The 12502-nt window shown below is 34.1% G+C and overlaps 1 protein-coding gene across 1 annotated transcript in view; it reads left to right on the forward strand.

The window, feature by feature from the left end:
• LOC111043371 (probable phosphorylase b kinase regulatory subunit alpha) overlaps positions 1–12502 on the forward strand; it is a 73347-nt gene that overhangs the window by 14092 nt on the left and 46753 nt on the right. The window contains exons 3-7 of the mRNA XM_039419869.1: positions 1901–2117; positions 3446–3528; positions 5504–5695; positions 7230–7418; positions 10307–10459. Of these exons, the coding sequence (XP_039275803.1) occupies positions 1901–2117; positions 3446–3528; positions 5504–5695; positions 7230–7418; positions 10307–10459 (834 nt within the window). The remainder of the gene's footprint in view (positions 1–1900; positions 2118–3445; positions 3529–5503; positions 5696–7229; positions 7419–10306; positions 10460–12502) is intronic.

A 12502-nucleotide genomic window follows, 5' to 3' on the forward strand; every position in this document is an offset into this window, starting at 1 on the left:
TGGTATTCATTAGCATTTTGATAAATGCAATAATCATATTTCAACTAAGAATAAAAACTGAAAGATCCCCAACCATTTCATATATGATAGTTGAACATTATTCCTTTAAAGCCTTTCAGGTTGTTAGTGCAGTAGACTTGGGCTAGTGTTACATTAGGAATTCGAATGGTTCTAACTACAAAGCTGTACATTCCTTCTAGAATAAATAACCAATTAAACTAGCTCGAGCTGTTCGAACGATGTTTGAATTGGACGTTCTCTTGAATTTATTAGAACTTGAACTAAAGCTATTGAAATTATTGATCTAAAACTAAAAAACCTTATTAGAATGTTCTAAACATACACCAATCAATCCAATTGTTTGGAAAATATAAGTGAATTTAATATCATTTATGAAGACAGCGTGAGGAGCTAGAAATAAATTGCCAATGCTAGAATTAGAAACTCGCGAAAAAATTCGCCATCACTCATTAATTTTTATTTTGTGATATCAATTACCTCCACTTTAACAGGAAGAGCTTGTGTTAAAAATAATCTACATAATTGAGTAAAGTATTTATTTTAAAATTTAATATTTTTGTTGATTTTCATTAATTTCACTCAAATGAATACAAATGAATTGTACAAAGCAGAAAACTGTAACATCCCCAACTGAAAAATTAACCTTTCTACTCGGTGGTAGATACAGATGCTATAATTGGTAATATAATATTAAGTTTCAACTCGTGAGACTGTCCGTTTAGGCTATCTCTCTTATCATTTTGTACATTAGCAATAAATCAGATAGACGCCCACTTCATGGCTGGACTCTCAACTCAGGAATAGAGAGTCCCATACAGGTGAGCTTAAGGTAACCGTCCACTGGAACCGTATGCAACTGATCCGTTCGGTCGTTGGATCGGACGAATCTGCCGGCCGTTAATTCGGCCGAATATGGTCGTCCATTGGAACCGTTTATGTCAGTCTAGTTCAGTAGTTGGCTGAACTATTGAATTAATTGAATAAATATTGAATTAACTACTATCATACCCACCAAAGTTTTCATAAACAATGATAAACACATATCCATTAAATTAGTTATTCATTACAATAATCTCATCTTCAGATCCTACTTCTTTCAGTAATCTTTGTCCACAGATTCCTTTGAACATCACGACGATTATATCTTTTATCTCGCATATCTCACGATGGAACATGCTCTTGAACCAAACTTATAAACTTTTCATTGTCCAAAGTTACTTTATAAAACAGGATGACTTCAAAAAACAAAAACAAACAAGACTGTGAAACAATTTTAGGTTAGGAACACTTTGTTGTCTCAGCTCGACTAGTTAGTTCGGCCGGATAGAGCCGGAAAATCCCATTCAATTCGGATCAAAAAATTGATCAGCCGGAGACGGCCGTGCACGGGGGTATGAACCTGTTGCAATGGACGAGCATCTATTCCTTTCTTTGTTGGGGGATCGTTCGGACGAGTTCGGTAATTTTCGGCCGATGCTAGTTCGGACGAAAACGGTTCTAGTGGACGGCCCACCTATTTATTATTTTCCTATTTAAATTCTTCATTATTAATTCATCCAAAAGCACATCATAAAAATTATAGGGAGAGAAAAAATAAGGTAACCTTGTGCTATTCCTCTCCCAACCTGAGCTTAGCTTGTTAGGTTAGCTGATGATATTAGCTAATTGATGATCTTAGCTATCTTTGCATGAATGTATTCTGCCGTCATTTATGAAAAAAAGATGGACGGTCGCTACTTGAACATATTTTTCACAGTCGTTGCGTGATTGACACAGTGGAACAAGCCTTAGTTACTAGTCTATCTACTGCCTTGTTCTATAAATATTTTCCTTAATCCCATTTGTCTAGTAACTTATAATATTTTTTGATAATTAACAGAGTTGTGTGAAACTGATGAGAGGCCTGCTGATGGGAATGATGCGTCAGAAGGAGAAGGTGGAGAAGTTCAAAAGCACTCAGAACCCACTGGATGCGTTGCATGCCAAGTACAGCTCCAAGTCGGGGCAATCTGTCGTGGGAGACTCAGAATGGGGCCATCTGCAAATTGATGCCATCTCCTTGTATCTTCTCATCCTTGCTCAAATGACCGCTTCAGGTAGATCTCAATGTAATTAGTTATCTTTAATGTTGTTTTCCATCACGAACTGCTTATTATTAAATCACTTTTCGCTATTAGAAAAAACGACTAGCAGTCAGATATTTTCCAATAAATGAATTAATCACTCACTGTGTCAACGCGATCTTTCGGTTGTCAACCAGGAAGATGGCGGACCTGCCGAAAGATCTCGTTGACACAGTGAGTGATTAATTCATTTATTGGAAAATATCTGACTGCTAGTCGTTTTTTCTAATAGAAAAAGTGATGTAACTAGTTACTTTCTAAAATTAGGTCTCAAGAAAAGGTTTAAATATTTACAGATGGAAATAGATTTGAAGTTGCATTTGTTCAAATGCTAAAGATAAAGTCAAGTTCTGTTTCTTGTAAAGTATGAATATGATTTTTCTTCATTTCATTAAACAATATTATAATACTTTTGTATAGTAAGTTGAGAAGTTGATATTGTGGTAGTTATTCATTTCAAATGATAAAGACTAAGAAATTGTCAAAAACCACTGATCTATTGATACTTAGAAAGACCGGTTTCGGTTATTAAACCATTGTCAATCTCTGATAAACTCACAGTTTAGTTATCAGAGATTGACAACGGTGTAATAACCGAAACCGGTCTTTCTGAGTATCAATAAATCTGTGGTTTTTTGACAATTTCATAGTCTTTTTCATATATAATATTATAATACTTTTCAAATGCGTATAAGTTCATTTCATATACTAAAGTGCAGCCTTCATTTCTTTCGACTTCACATAACAAAACATTTATTAACAGCATTCAATTGGAATTCTCGTTTAGTAATAATTATTTTGTTCAAATATTTGTTGACAAAAAGTGTTGAGGATTGGAGGTTTCTTAAATTGAAATAATAATGTAAATTATATTGGTTAATAAAACAATATAAAATCTTAAAAGCACCCTTAATTTTTTTTTAAAAACTTTGAAATAGTTGAACAACTAGTTTCGGTGATCACACCATCGTCAGGTTATAAAATAAATTTCAATAAATGTTTACTAATAGTTTTGTTAATTGATACTATATAATTTCATATTAACAAAACTATTAGTAAACATTTATTGAAATTTATTTTATAACCTGACGATGGTGTGATCACCGAAACTAGTTGTTCAACTATTTTAGAGTTTTTTTTCTTAAATAAAGGGTGTTTTAAGATTTTTATATTGTTTTATTAATTTAAGAAGTAGCCCATGTGAATAAAGTGTTTTTATTATATTGGTTTTATTTTCGTTGGTGCATTTTTTTCAAATTGAAATTTTCATATTATTTGGTGAAAATTCCACTTTGTTTCAGGTTTACAGATAATATTCAATCTGGACGAAGTGGCTTTCATCCAGAATCTAGTGTTCTACATTGAGTCTGCTTACTGTGTCCCCGTGAGTATATCATTCAATTTGGCAATTGATTTTGGATCTTATAACTCAGGTTTAGGATTCAAAACTATTAGGTTATCTAAGTTATATATAGGCCTACGTTATTGAAAAACGTATTCAGATTCTAGAGTATTGTAGTGAAGAATATTAGCTAGTGTAGCCTAATTATTTCTTGAAGAGTTGTCTCCAAAGAGATATTGTAAATAAATAAATAAATTTCAAAATGCGTATCCTAATGAATTAATTCAACAATATGAAATTCAATTAGCTGATCAATATATACATAAAGCTATAAAGAATAAATAAATAGAAATGCTCATTCTTGAAAATTATATCATTTCTACGGATTGAATCGGTCTGACTTGAGTTGGTAGTTAATGAAATATTGAATTGATTCCACTTCAGTTGATTGAAGCGATTTCACTCATAATATGATAATATTTATATATGAGAATTATATTATAATTCAATAATACTTCATTCTGTGGCTTTGGAAGCTCTATATCTCTATTGTTCTAAAAGGTCTCCTTATTCAATCATAATTATAGTCATTTTAAAATATGTAATTTTAAGAAGTCAATGTATTTTTTACTTTCCTTGCCCTATTACCATAGGTAAGGAAAGTATTGCTTTCCGAAAAAAAATCAAGGTACCCCAATTTGTAAATTTCTATTCGTTTCAAGGTCCCCTGAGTCCAAAAAAGTGGTATTTGGGTTGTGGGTGGATATGGTTGTGTGTGTGTTTGTGTGTATGAGTGTATGTGCGTCTGTGTACACGATATCTCTGTATGGTTGTGTGTGTGTTTGTGTGTGTGTGTGTGTGTGTGTGTGTGTGTGTGTGTGTGTGTGTGTGTGTGTGTGTGTGTATGAGTGTATGTGCGTCTGTGTACACGATATCTCATCTCACAATTAACGGAATGACTTGAAATTTGGAACTTAAGGTCCTTACAATATAAGGATCCGACACGAACAATTTCGATCCAATGCAATTCAAGATGGCGGATAAAATTGCGAAAATGTTGTCAAAAACAGGGTTTATTGCGATCTTCACGAAAACGGCTGCAACAATTTTGATCAAATTTATACCTAGAATAGTCATTGATAAGCTCTATCATCTGCCACAAGTCCTATATCTGTAAAAATTTCAGGAGCTGCGTCCCATCTATGCAAAGTTTGATTTTAAATTCCCAATTATCAGGCTTCAGTTACAATTTGAACAAAAAATTTCAAGTGGAAAAGATTGAGCATAAAAATCTCTACAATTAATGTTTTGTAACATTTTCACCTAAAATTGAAAATAATCTCGAAATTCGAGAAAATAAGATTATTCAATTGCAAACTGTTGGTAACTGTTGATTCTATTAAATCATTCACTATGAAGAGATAGCAGACTTCGTGTGTCTGCATCGCTATTGTCCTGTCACCAGCTGGCTCAGATCTTATAATTAGTAGACTTGAGATGCGCGATAACACTAGCATCAGGTGATCAATTTTCATAACGGCAAGGAAAGTTGTGTGAGTGCGCGACACCAGATTTTTGTAAATATTGAATGAATGATGAAATTCTATTCTATTCTTTTCTACTCTGTTGCACTCTATCCTACTCTGTTTCACTCTATTTTTCTTCTTCTTCCTTGCCTGTTTCCCATTATTTTGGGTCCGCTCCCTATTCTTCTCTGTTCTATTCTATTCAAGGGATGTGCTATCTATTATCGATAAAAAAATCCTATCAACACAAGTTTATACAGTCACCGGCTCAACTCACACTTATGCGACTCAGGTCGAGAAGAGACTCGACTCTAGTCGAGAAAATGTGTTTCCAAATGGTGACACTCAGACCAGTCGATTCTAGTCTCCGCGACGTCACCATTTGAAAACACATGCTCTCGACTAGAGTCGAGTCTGAGTGTCATAAGTGTGAGTTGAGCCGAAATCTTTGCTTTTGAAACAGTCGCTTCAGTTTATTGTTTTTATTTGAGGACTACGGTATGTGGGAGAGGGGTGATAAAGCCAACCACGGCTTGCCTGAACTGAACGCCAGCTCCATTGGCATGGCGAAGGCGGCCCTGGAGGCGATGAATGAGCTGGATCTGTTTGGAGCCAGAGGGGGGCCCTCCTCAGTCATCCATGTTCTCGCCGATGAGGCTCAGAAATGCCAAGCTGTTTTGCAGGTACGTTATCAAATTTTCAAAAGTCGTCTAGTTGATTAGGTTAATATATTTTTCATCCAGCGACTTCCTGTGGAAGGGTTATAAGGATTTGTCATTTTTTTTACTAAAATCCAGTTTCCTAATTAAACGAATTAATAAAGAGTCGTTAGAGTTGAAGTCGATTCTCTGGTGCCGGCAAAGTGCATGGAATAGAAGCAATGCTTCACCAGCTTCCTCTTCAATTCCATTTTGAATCATTTCGACTCCAGCCCCTTCATATTATCAGGTTTATAAAGGCCCTACATTATAAAGATTGAAACCTAAACTTTTAGATCCGGTTTCCGAGCTCGGGATTCAGCTAAGTTCTAATCTTTAAACAGCTGGAGTCAGAAAATTGGCAGTGGTAATTAGTGGGTAAATGAATAATTTCAAGTTTATCTAAATACAAATTATTTAAAAAAAAACAACTCAGTTATGTTATTTTATTATCTGCCGCCGAAGATATGAGTTCTAATACAACATGTGCGATTGGAAACATGTTGTACATTGCAGATGAATATGCACAATGTTATTCCAATCTTCGATTGTAACCTTCGGATTCGTGCTATTGAATTTTGGCATTTTTTGTTAATGCATGAGTGTTAAAGTGATTTTTATTATGTAATTTATAATGAATTTCGTGAGAAAAAATAAAGAATTGGAATTGAATTTTGTTAGATTAAACAAATCCAAATACGTTTTTCCTACTATTACACCTCGATATAAATATTTTCGCCACATATCTCGCATCCAATTCATTCAACTTTTAGTTTATTCCCAATTCAAAAATTAACTAATTAGAATGTGTTATCATAATTTAAATCTTCAATGTTTTCCGGGGGACATAGACTATGCCATAAAAAATTGGGGGGACGCGTTCCCCGTGTCCCCCCCAGGATCGACGCACATGGGTTACATTATATGTGTGCTTCTCGTTCAATGAATTTGTTTAATATGAATTGTGAAAATGTATGGTTAGATTATATGTGTGCTTCTTGTTCAATGGATCTGTTTTATATGAATTCTAAAAATGTATGGTTAGATTATATGTGTGCTTCTTGTTCAATGAATCTGTTTAATATGAATTGTAAAAATGTATGGTTAGATTATATGTGTGCTTCTTGTTCAATGAATCTGTTTAATATGAATTGTAAAAATGTATGGTTAGATTATATGTGTGCTTCTTGATCAATGAATTTGTTTAATATGAATTGTAAAAATGTATGGTTAGATAATATGTGTGCTTCTCGTTCAATAAATCTGTTAAATATGAATTGTAAAAATGTATGGTTAGATTATATTTGTGCTGCTTCTTGTTCAATAATTCTGTTTAATATGAATTGTAAAAATGTATGGTTGGATTATATGTGTGCTTCTCATTCAATGGATTAAAACTTGTATATAAATATTATCTTGGACTAGCTAAATAGTTCACTATTTCATTCCTACTAATCTGTGATAATACATGGGAAATTAATTAAAATGTTGATGATTTGTGAATGAATGTTGATTACAGTCGATGTTACCGCGAGAGTCGAGTTCGAAAGAGCTGGACAGCGGTCTGTTGTCAGTGATCAGCTTCCCTGCATTCGCCGTCGATGACCCATCGCTCATCCACCACACCAGGAGTGCCATCCGAACCAAACTGCAGGGCAAATACGGCTGCAAGCGCTTCCTAAGGGATGGTCACAAAACGCCCAAAGAAGTAAGCATCAAATTAGATTTTCAAATGTATGTAATATTTGTAACTTGTTTAAAAATTATAAACAACTAGCTTACCCGGCGAACTTCGTACCGCCAAAAAGTCAATGTATCTCATGTCACACCTGACTTTATTTGGTGAATCCATGAAATTTATCTGGCAATCAATATTTTTATTTGCATCTCACTACGGACATCCTATGAGCTTAGTCATGCAGCATTTATTATTCCGAAAACATATTCTTCTCAATCAATTGGTAGTAATATCTATCATTAAAGTGTTGAATTAAAAAAAAATAGATAGGTTAAATCAGTGTTTCAAAGATGAATTTAATGTTTTCATTAAACGATTCATTGTACGATTTATCACGGGGTGACGTGTTTATTACAGCTGGTAACTTTAGATGCTAAATTGTATGATCTCGAATCATGATCATCTTTCCGTTCTTCAGTAGCCGCTCGGCTGACAATTTCGTAAACATGGGTCTGTAAAATGGATTAATAAATAATTATTATTAGTCCCCTTATTAAAATTTCTGGTTAGAAACCATCCCCAATATTCACACAACATATTCCCAAAGTCTCATGCCATTCTGTCGAGTAGTTTTCATGTCTATAGGGAACAAACAAACACAAATACATTCATTTATATATAGATGTGCCAAGGTCATTTTCTTCAACCACCGATTGGCCATAAATAAAACACGAATGTATATAATATTATAGTTTTTTTCATATTAATGAAAAAATATTAATGATTGATCATATTAATAACTACCGATTGGCCATAAATAAAACACGAATGTATATAATATTATAGTTTTTTCATATTAAAAGTTTATTATGATTAATAGTTGGCTCGTTGGAGTAACTGATAACGCGCCGGTCAAGAGAACCCGAGTTCGAATCTCGACCGGGGCAAAAGTTTTTGACCACAGCACAATCACATAGATACGGCCACCCTGTCTTTCGGAGGAGACGATAAGCCGCCAATCCCGTCTACCTAAAAAGTAGTCGTCATCTCTCATCATCATCCCTCTCACTCATTACCCACGCACAAGCCTAAGATCTTAAGTGGACATCACCCTCAGTATTATTATTATTATTATTATTCAACACGATTGCAGTGAAGGTTGAGGCATTTGTCACACCAGTGGAACAGACTACCAAAACACACTCACAAAATGCTTCCACCAGATGAGTTAAACTGGGTTGTGACGTTGTTTTGGAGCTCATCGTTAGTTTGTAAGTTCTGCCCTCAAAGACATATTTTGAGTTTGTGGAAAGTATGAGTTACTAGCTGCCAAGTCAGGTTTGTACGATGGGTGATCGGAATTATACCATTTGATTTGCTGGAGAAGCACTTTGAGGTCGATTTGTCATGGATCACAACTATTTCGGAAGTAATTCCAACTGACGTCTTCAATCTTCTGACTCCATTCACGTACAATATCATCACATATAACGTTTCTGCGTAAACTTGAATAATTCTTCGTTAGATTTTTGCTTGCAAAAGCAAATAATGCTACGCAACTAGCACTTGGAGCAATGTTTCGGGGTCTACAACTTGACAAAAAAATTGACGATCTGGCACCACCGATCACGGGATGTTCGGCAGGAATGATAAGTGAAAAATATCCCCTACCTCTTATGTGTTATGATATGTGATCGGAGGTTGAAAATAAATGACGCTCGTATATCCTTCATATACAGGTTGACACAGAATAACGGGAACTTTTAAAAACGACATAAAACATTAGTGGGAAGGGCAAAAATGATTTTATTCAAACTAATGTAAAAGCTCAAGACTTGCCATTTGAGAATTATTAATAGCATCTATCACTTTTTGACAATTACCTCTTTAAGATGGCTTCCTCCTGAACGAATACACTCTTGAAATCTGTGTTGACGATTCCTCATTGATATCGCTGCAATATCTGCGTGTCCTAGTCCCATGATCTGTCCACCAGCGATTTTCTGTTTGTGGAGCTATCTCAAATCAAACGTTTTCACAACTCAACCAATAACTGTGGTTGAATCATAACAGACAATTCAAAATGAAATTAACAATATCCCAGCTGAAATGTTGCAGCAATCGTTCAGGAATCTCAACACAGATTTCAAGAGTGTATTCGTTCAGGAGGAAGCCATCTTGAAGAAGTAATTGTCAAAAAGTGATAGATGTTATTAATAATTCTCAAATGGCAAGTCTTTAACTTTACATTAGTTTGAATAAAATCATTTTTGTCCTTCCCACTAATGTTTTATAACGTTTTCAAATGTTCCCGTTATTCTGGGTGACCCGGTATGTTCGATTTGTATAAATAACAATTTTGAGCTTTTATGCCTGTTGTTTCCAAAATGAGTTCATGTAAATAAAATAAGTAAATCAGGTTCTCTGAATCATGAAAACCTCATTATTATTATTATTATATTTGTTTTTGGATTGGAAATTGGAAATAATTGTTGTGTGAATATAACCTTACTTTTGAATACGTTATTCTATAAAATGCTTTCTGGTTCTTTGCCGAGCACATTTTTTAAATCCAACGTTTTTTCAAGTTATAATAGGAGATTCAATATGTAATTGACCGAACGTAGTGAGGTCTATGTTTTAACTCGGATTTTCTTTTCTTGAGAAAACAAATAAAAGTTTTTAAGAGTTAATTATGATTCAACTGAATCAACTAGAACAGGTGACATCAGATTCTTGTGGATGAGAAAACTGCGTGAGGTCTACTGTTCACAGAACTACTAGAAGGTAGGAACCAACAGGAACGAGTTAGCGAAATCCAAATTATCTTTATAAAGACGGGCACACTTCCATTCAATTCTTGTGTTTTAAAAATCAATTAATAAATGAATTACATTTTGTTCCATTTTGTTTTCAAGGATCCAAATCGTCTCTACTACGACCCGTTCGAGCTACGAATGTTTGAGAAAATTGAATGCGAATGGCCGCTATTCTTCTGCTACTTGGTTCTCGATTACTGCTTCCAAGGAGATAAGGAGCTCACTGACGAATATGCACAGCTCTTGGATGATGTAAGTTCTGCCAACATTCCAAACATTACACCACTTTGACTATCTTGATTATTTTTGCTGTCATCATACAGGATGTTCTGAAAAAAGGTGGCAGGGAGTGATTCCTCACATCAAAAGAAGAAAAAAAATTCCAATTAACATAGGTTCGAAAATGCTTAGTTACCAAGTTATACAGGGTGAAAGATTTCGTCTGAATTTTTCAGTTCCCCTGCCCTACGGGTATTTGTTGGCTGTTAGTTAGGATGTTAATTTCAGCGAGCTTCATGTAAAATTAACTGAGAAATTGAATAAAACAGTTTCCAGACCGTTAGCTACAGTAATTTTCAAGATATGTGACGAAATATGCGAAACTTGATCCCGAAAAACAAGTTTCTTAAAGGTTTGAAGCAGATTTAATATGTTAAATGTACAATAAACACAATATAGTTTCTTACAGAACTTGGCTGTTAATTAAGATGCACAATTCAGCGTACTTTATGTGAAATTAACTTAGAAAATGAATAAAACCGTTTCCAGACCTGTAGCTACAGTAATTTTCAAAGTAGGTCGAAATACGCGATACTTGGCCCTGAAAAAACAAGTTCCTTCAAGGTTTGAATCAGATTTACCATGTTAAATGTACAATAAACACAAAATATTTTTTTACAGAACTTGTAGAAAATTTAATTTCTAAGAGAAAGATATAGAATAAGTCTATAATAGACAAATGCAACCTTAAAAAAATAATCCCTAATTACATACAAAACACATGAAAAATAGACAAAAATCTGTGAATTTCTTAGTTCATTTTACATAAAGTTTGCTGAATTTAACATCGTAATTGACAGCCAAAAAATACCCGTAGGACAGGGGAACTGAAATTCAGACGAAATATTTCACCCTGTATAACTAGGTAACTAAGCATTTTAGGACCTATGTTAATTAGAACTTTTTTTCTTCTTTTAATGTGAGAAATCAACCCGTTGGCTTATGGGCACCTTTTTTCAGAACACTCTGTATATACAGTTCAAAACTTTCTTCCAGTAACCAAAATGATATCAACCAGCAACTTCCAACGAGTAATGTTGATGATGTAAGTTTTACCTACTTAGAACATACCAAACAACACACCTATATTATTGTCTATAACAATAATAACAATTATTGTCACCTTGCTATTATTGTTTATAGCCACATCAAAACTTTCTCCCAGTAACTTGATTGATATCATCAGCAACTCCTAACGAGTCACTACTGATATATCAATTCATATTTTATAGTAACTGTACATACAGTTTCATAAAACCTCAATTTGTTTCGTTTCTAAGCTTATAAAGGATTAAATTATACATTCTTAACAGTATAGTTGATTCCAAAATATACAAGCGTTCGAGTAACATAAGAATTCTTCAATGTTGTTTTCCATCACGAACTGCTTATTATTGAATCACCTTTTTGATATTTAAAAGAACGACTAGCAGTCTGATTTTTTCCAATAATAGTATCTTACGTCACAAGGATGGGAAGGGGTCTTTTGCAGGCGAGAATGATGTTTCTAGTCGAGGCGTTAGCCGAGACTAGAATTACATTCGAGCACTGCAAAAGACATTCACATCCAAGTAACGTACACTATTTTTTGTCATAATAATTCAAAAAAAAAATGTAAAATAGAACATTACCTTCTTGTGCTGAAGTTACTACATGCATTCTATAAACATAACATAGTTTACAAATTCCGAACAGGAATTTTGTGGAAGTTGACAATAAAACTTCCACCTGGAGCGCTGAAGGTGATTTTTTTGTAGCAGTTTTGCTGTTCCTATTTCGGAACTAGGAAACATACTCGACTGTAAAGAAAACATGTGGTTTCATTACAGTACAGTATGCTGTAATGAGAATCATATGTTTATTTTTTCTGCAAACAGCTGTTTACCGGCTTGATTACATGCATGGAAAACAGCTGAGATTGAATGACTATGACAAAAATGAATTAATCACTCACTATGACAACTGAAAGATCTCGTTGTCACAGTGAGTGATTAATTCATTTATTGGAGAAAATCT

Source organism: Nilaparvata lugens, chromosome 1, assembly GCF_014356525.2.
Source record: "Nilaparvata lugens isolate BPH chromosome 1, ASM1435652v1, whole genome shotgun sequence".
Classification (NCBI taxonomy): domain Eukaryota; kingdom Metazoa; phylum Arthropoda; class Insecta; order Hemiptera; family Delphacidae; genus Nilaparvata; species Nilaparvata lugens.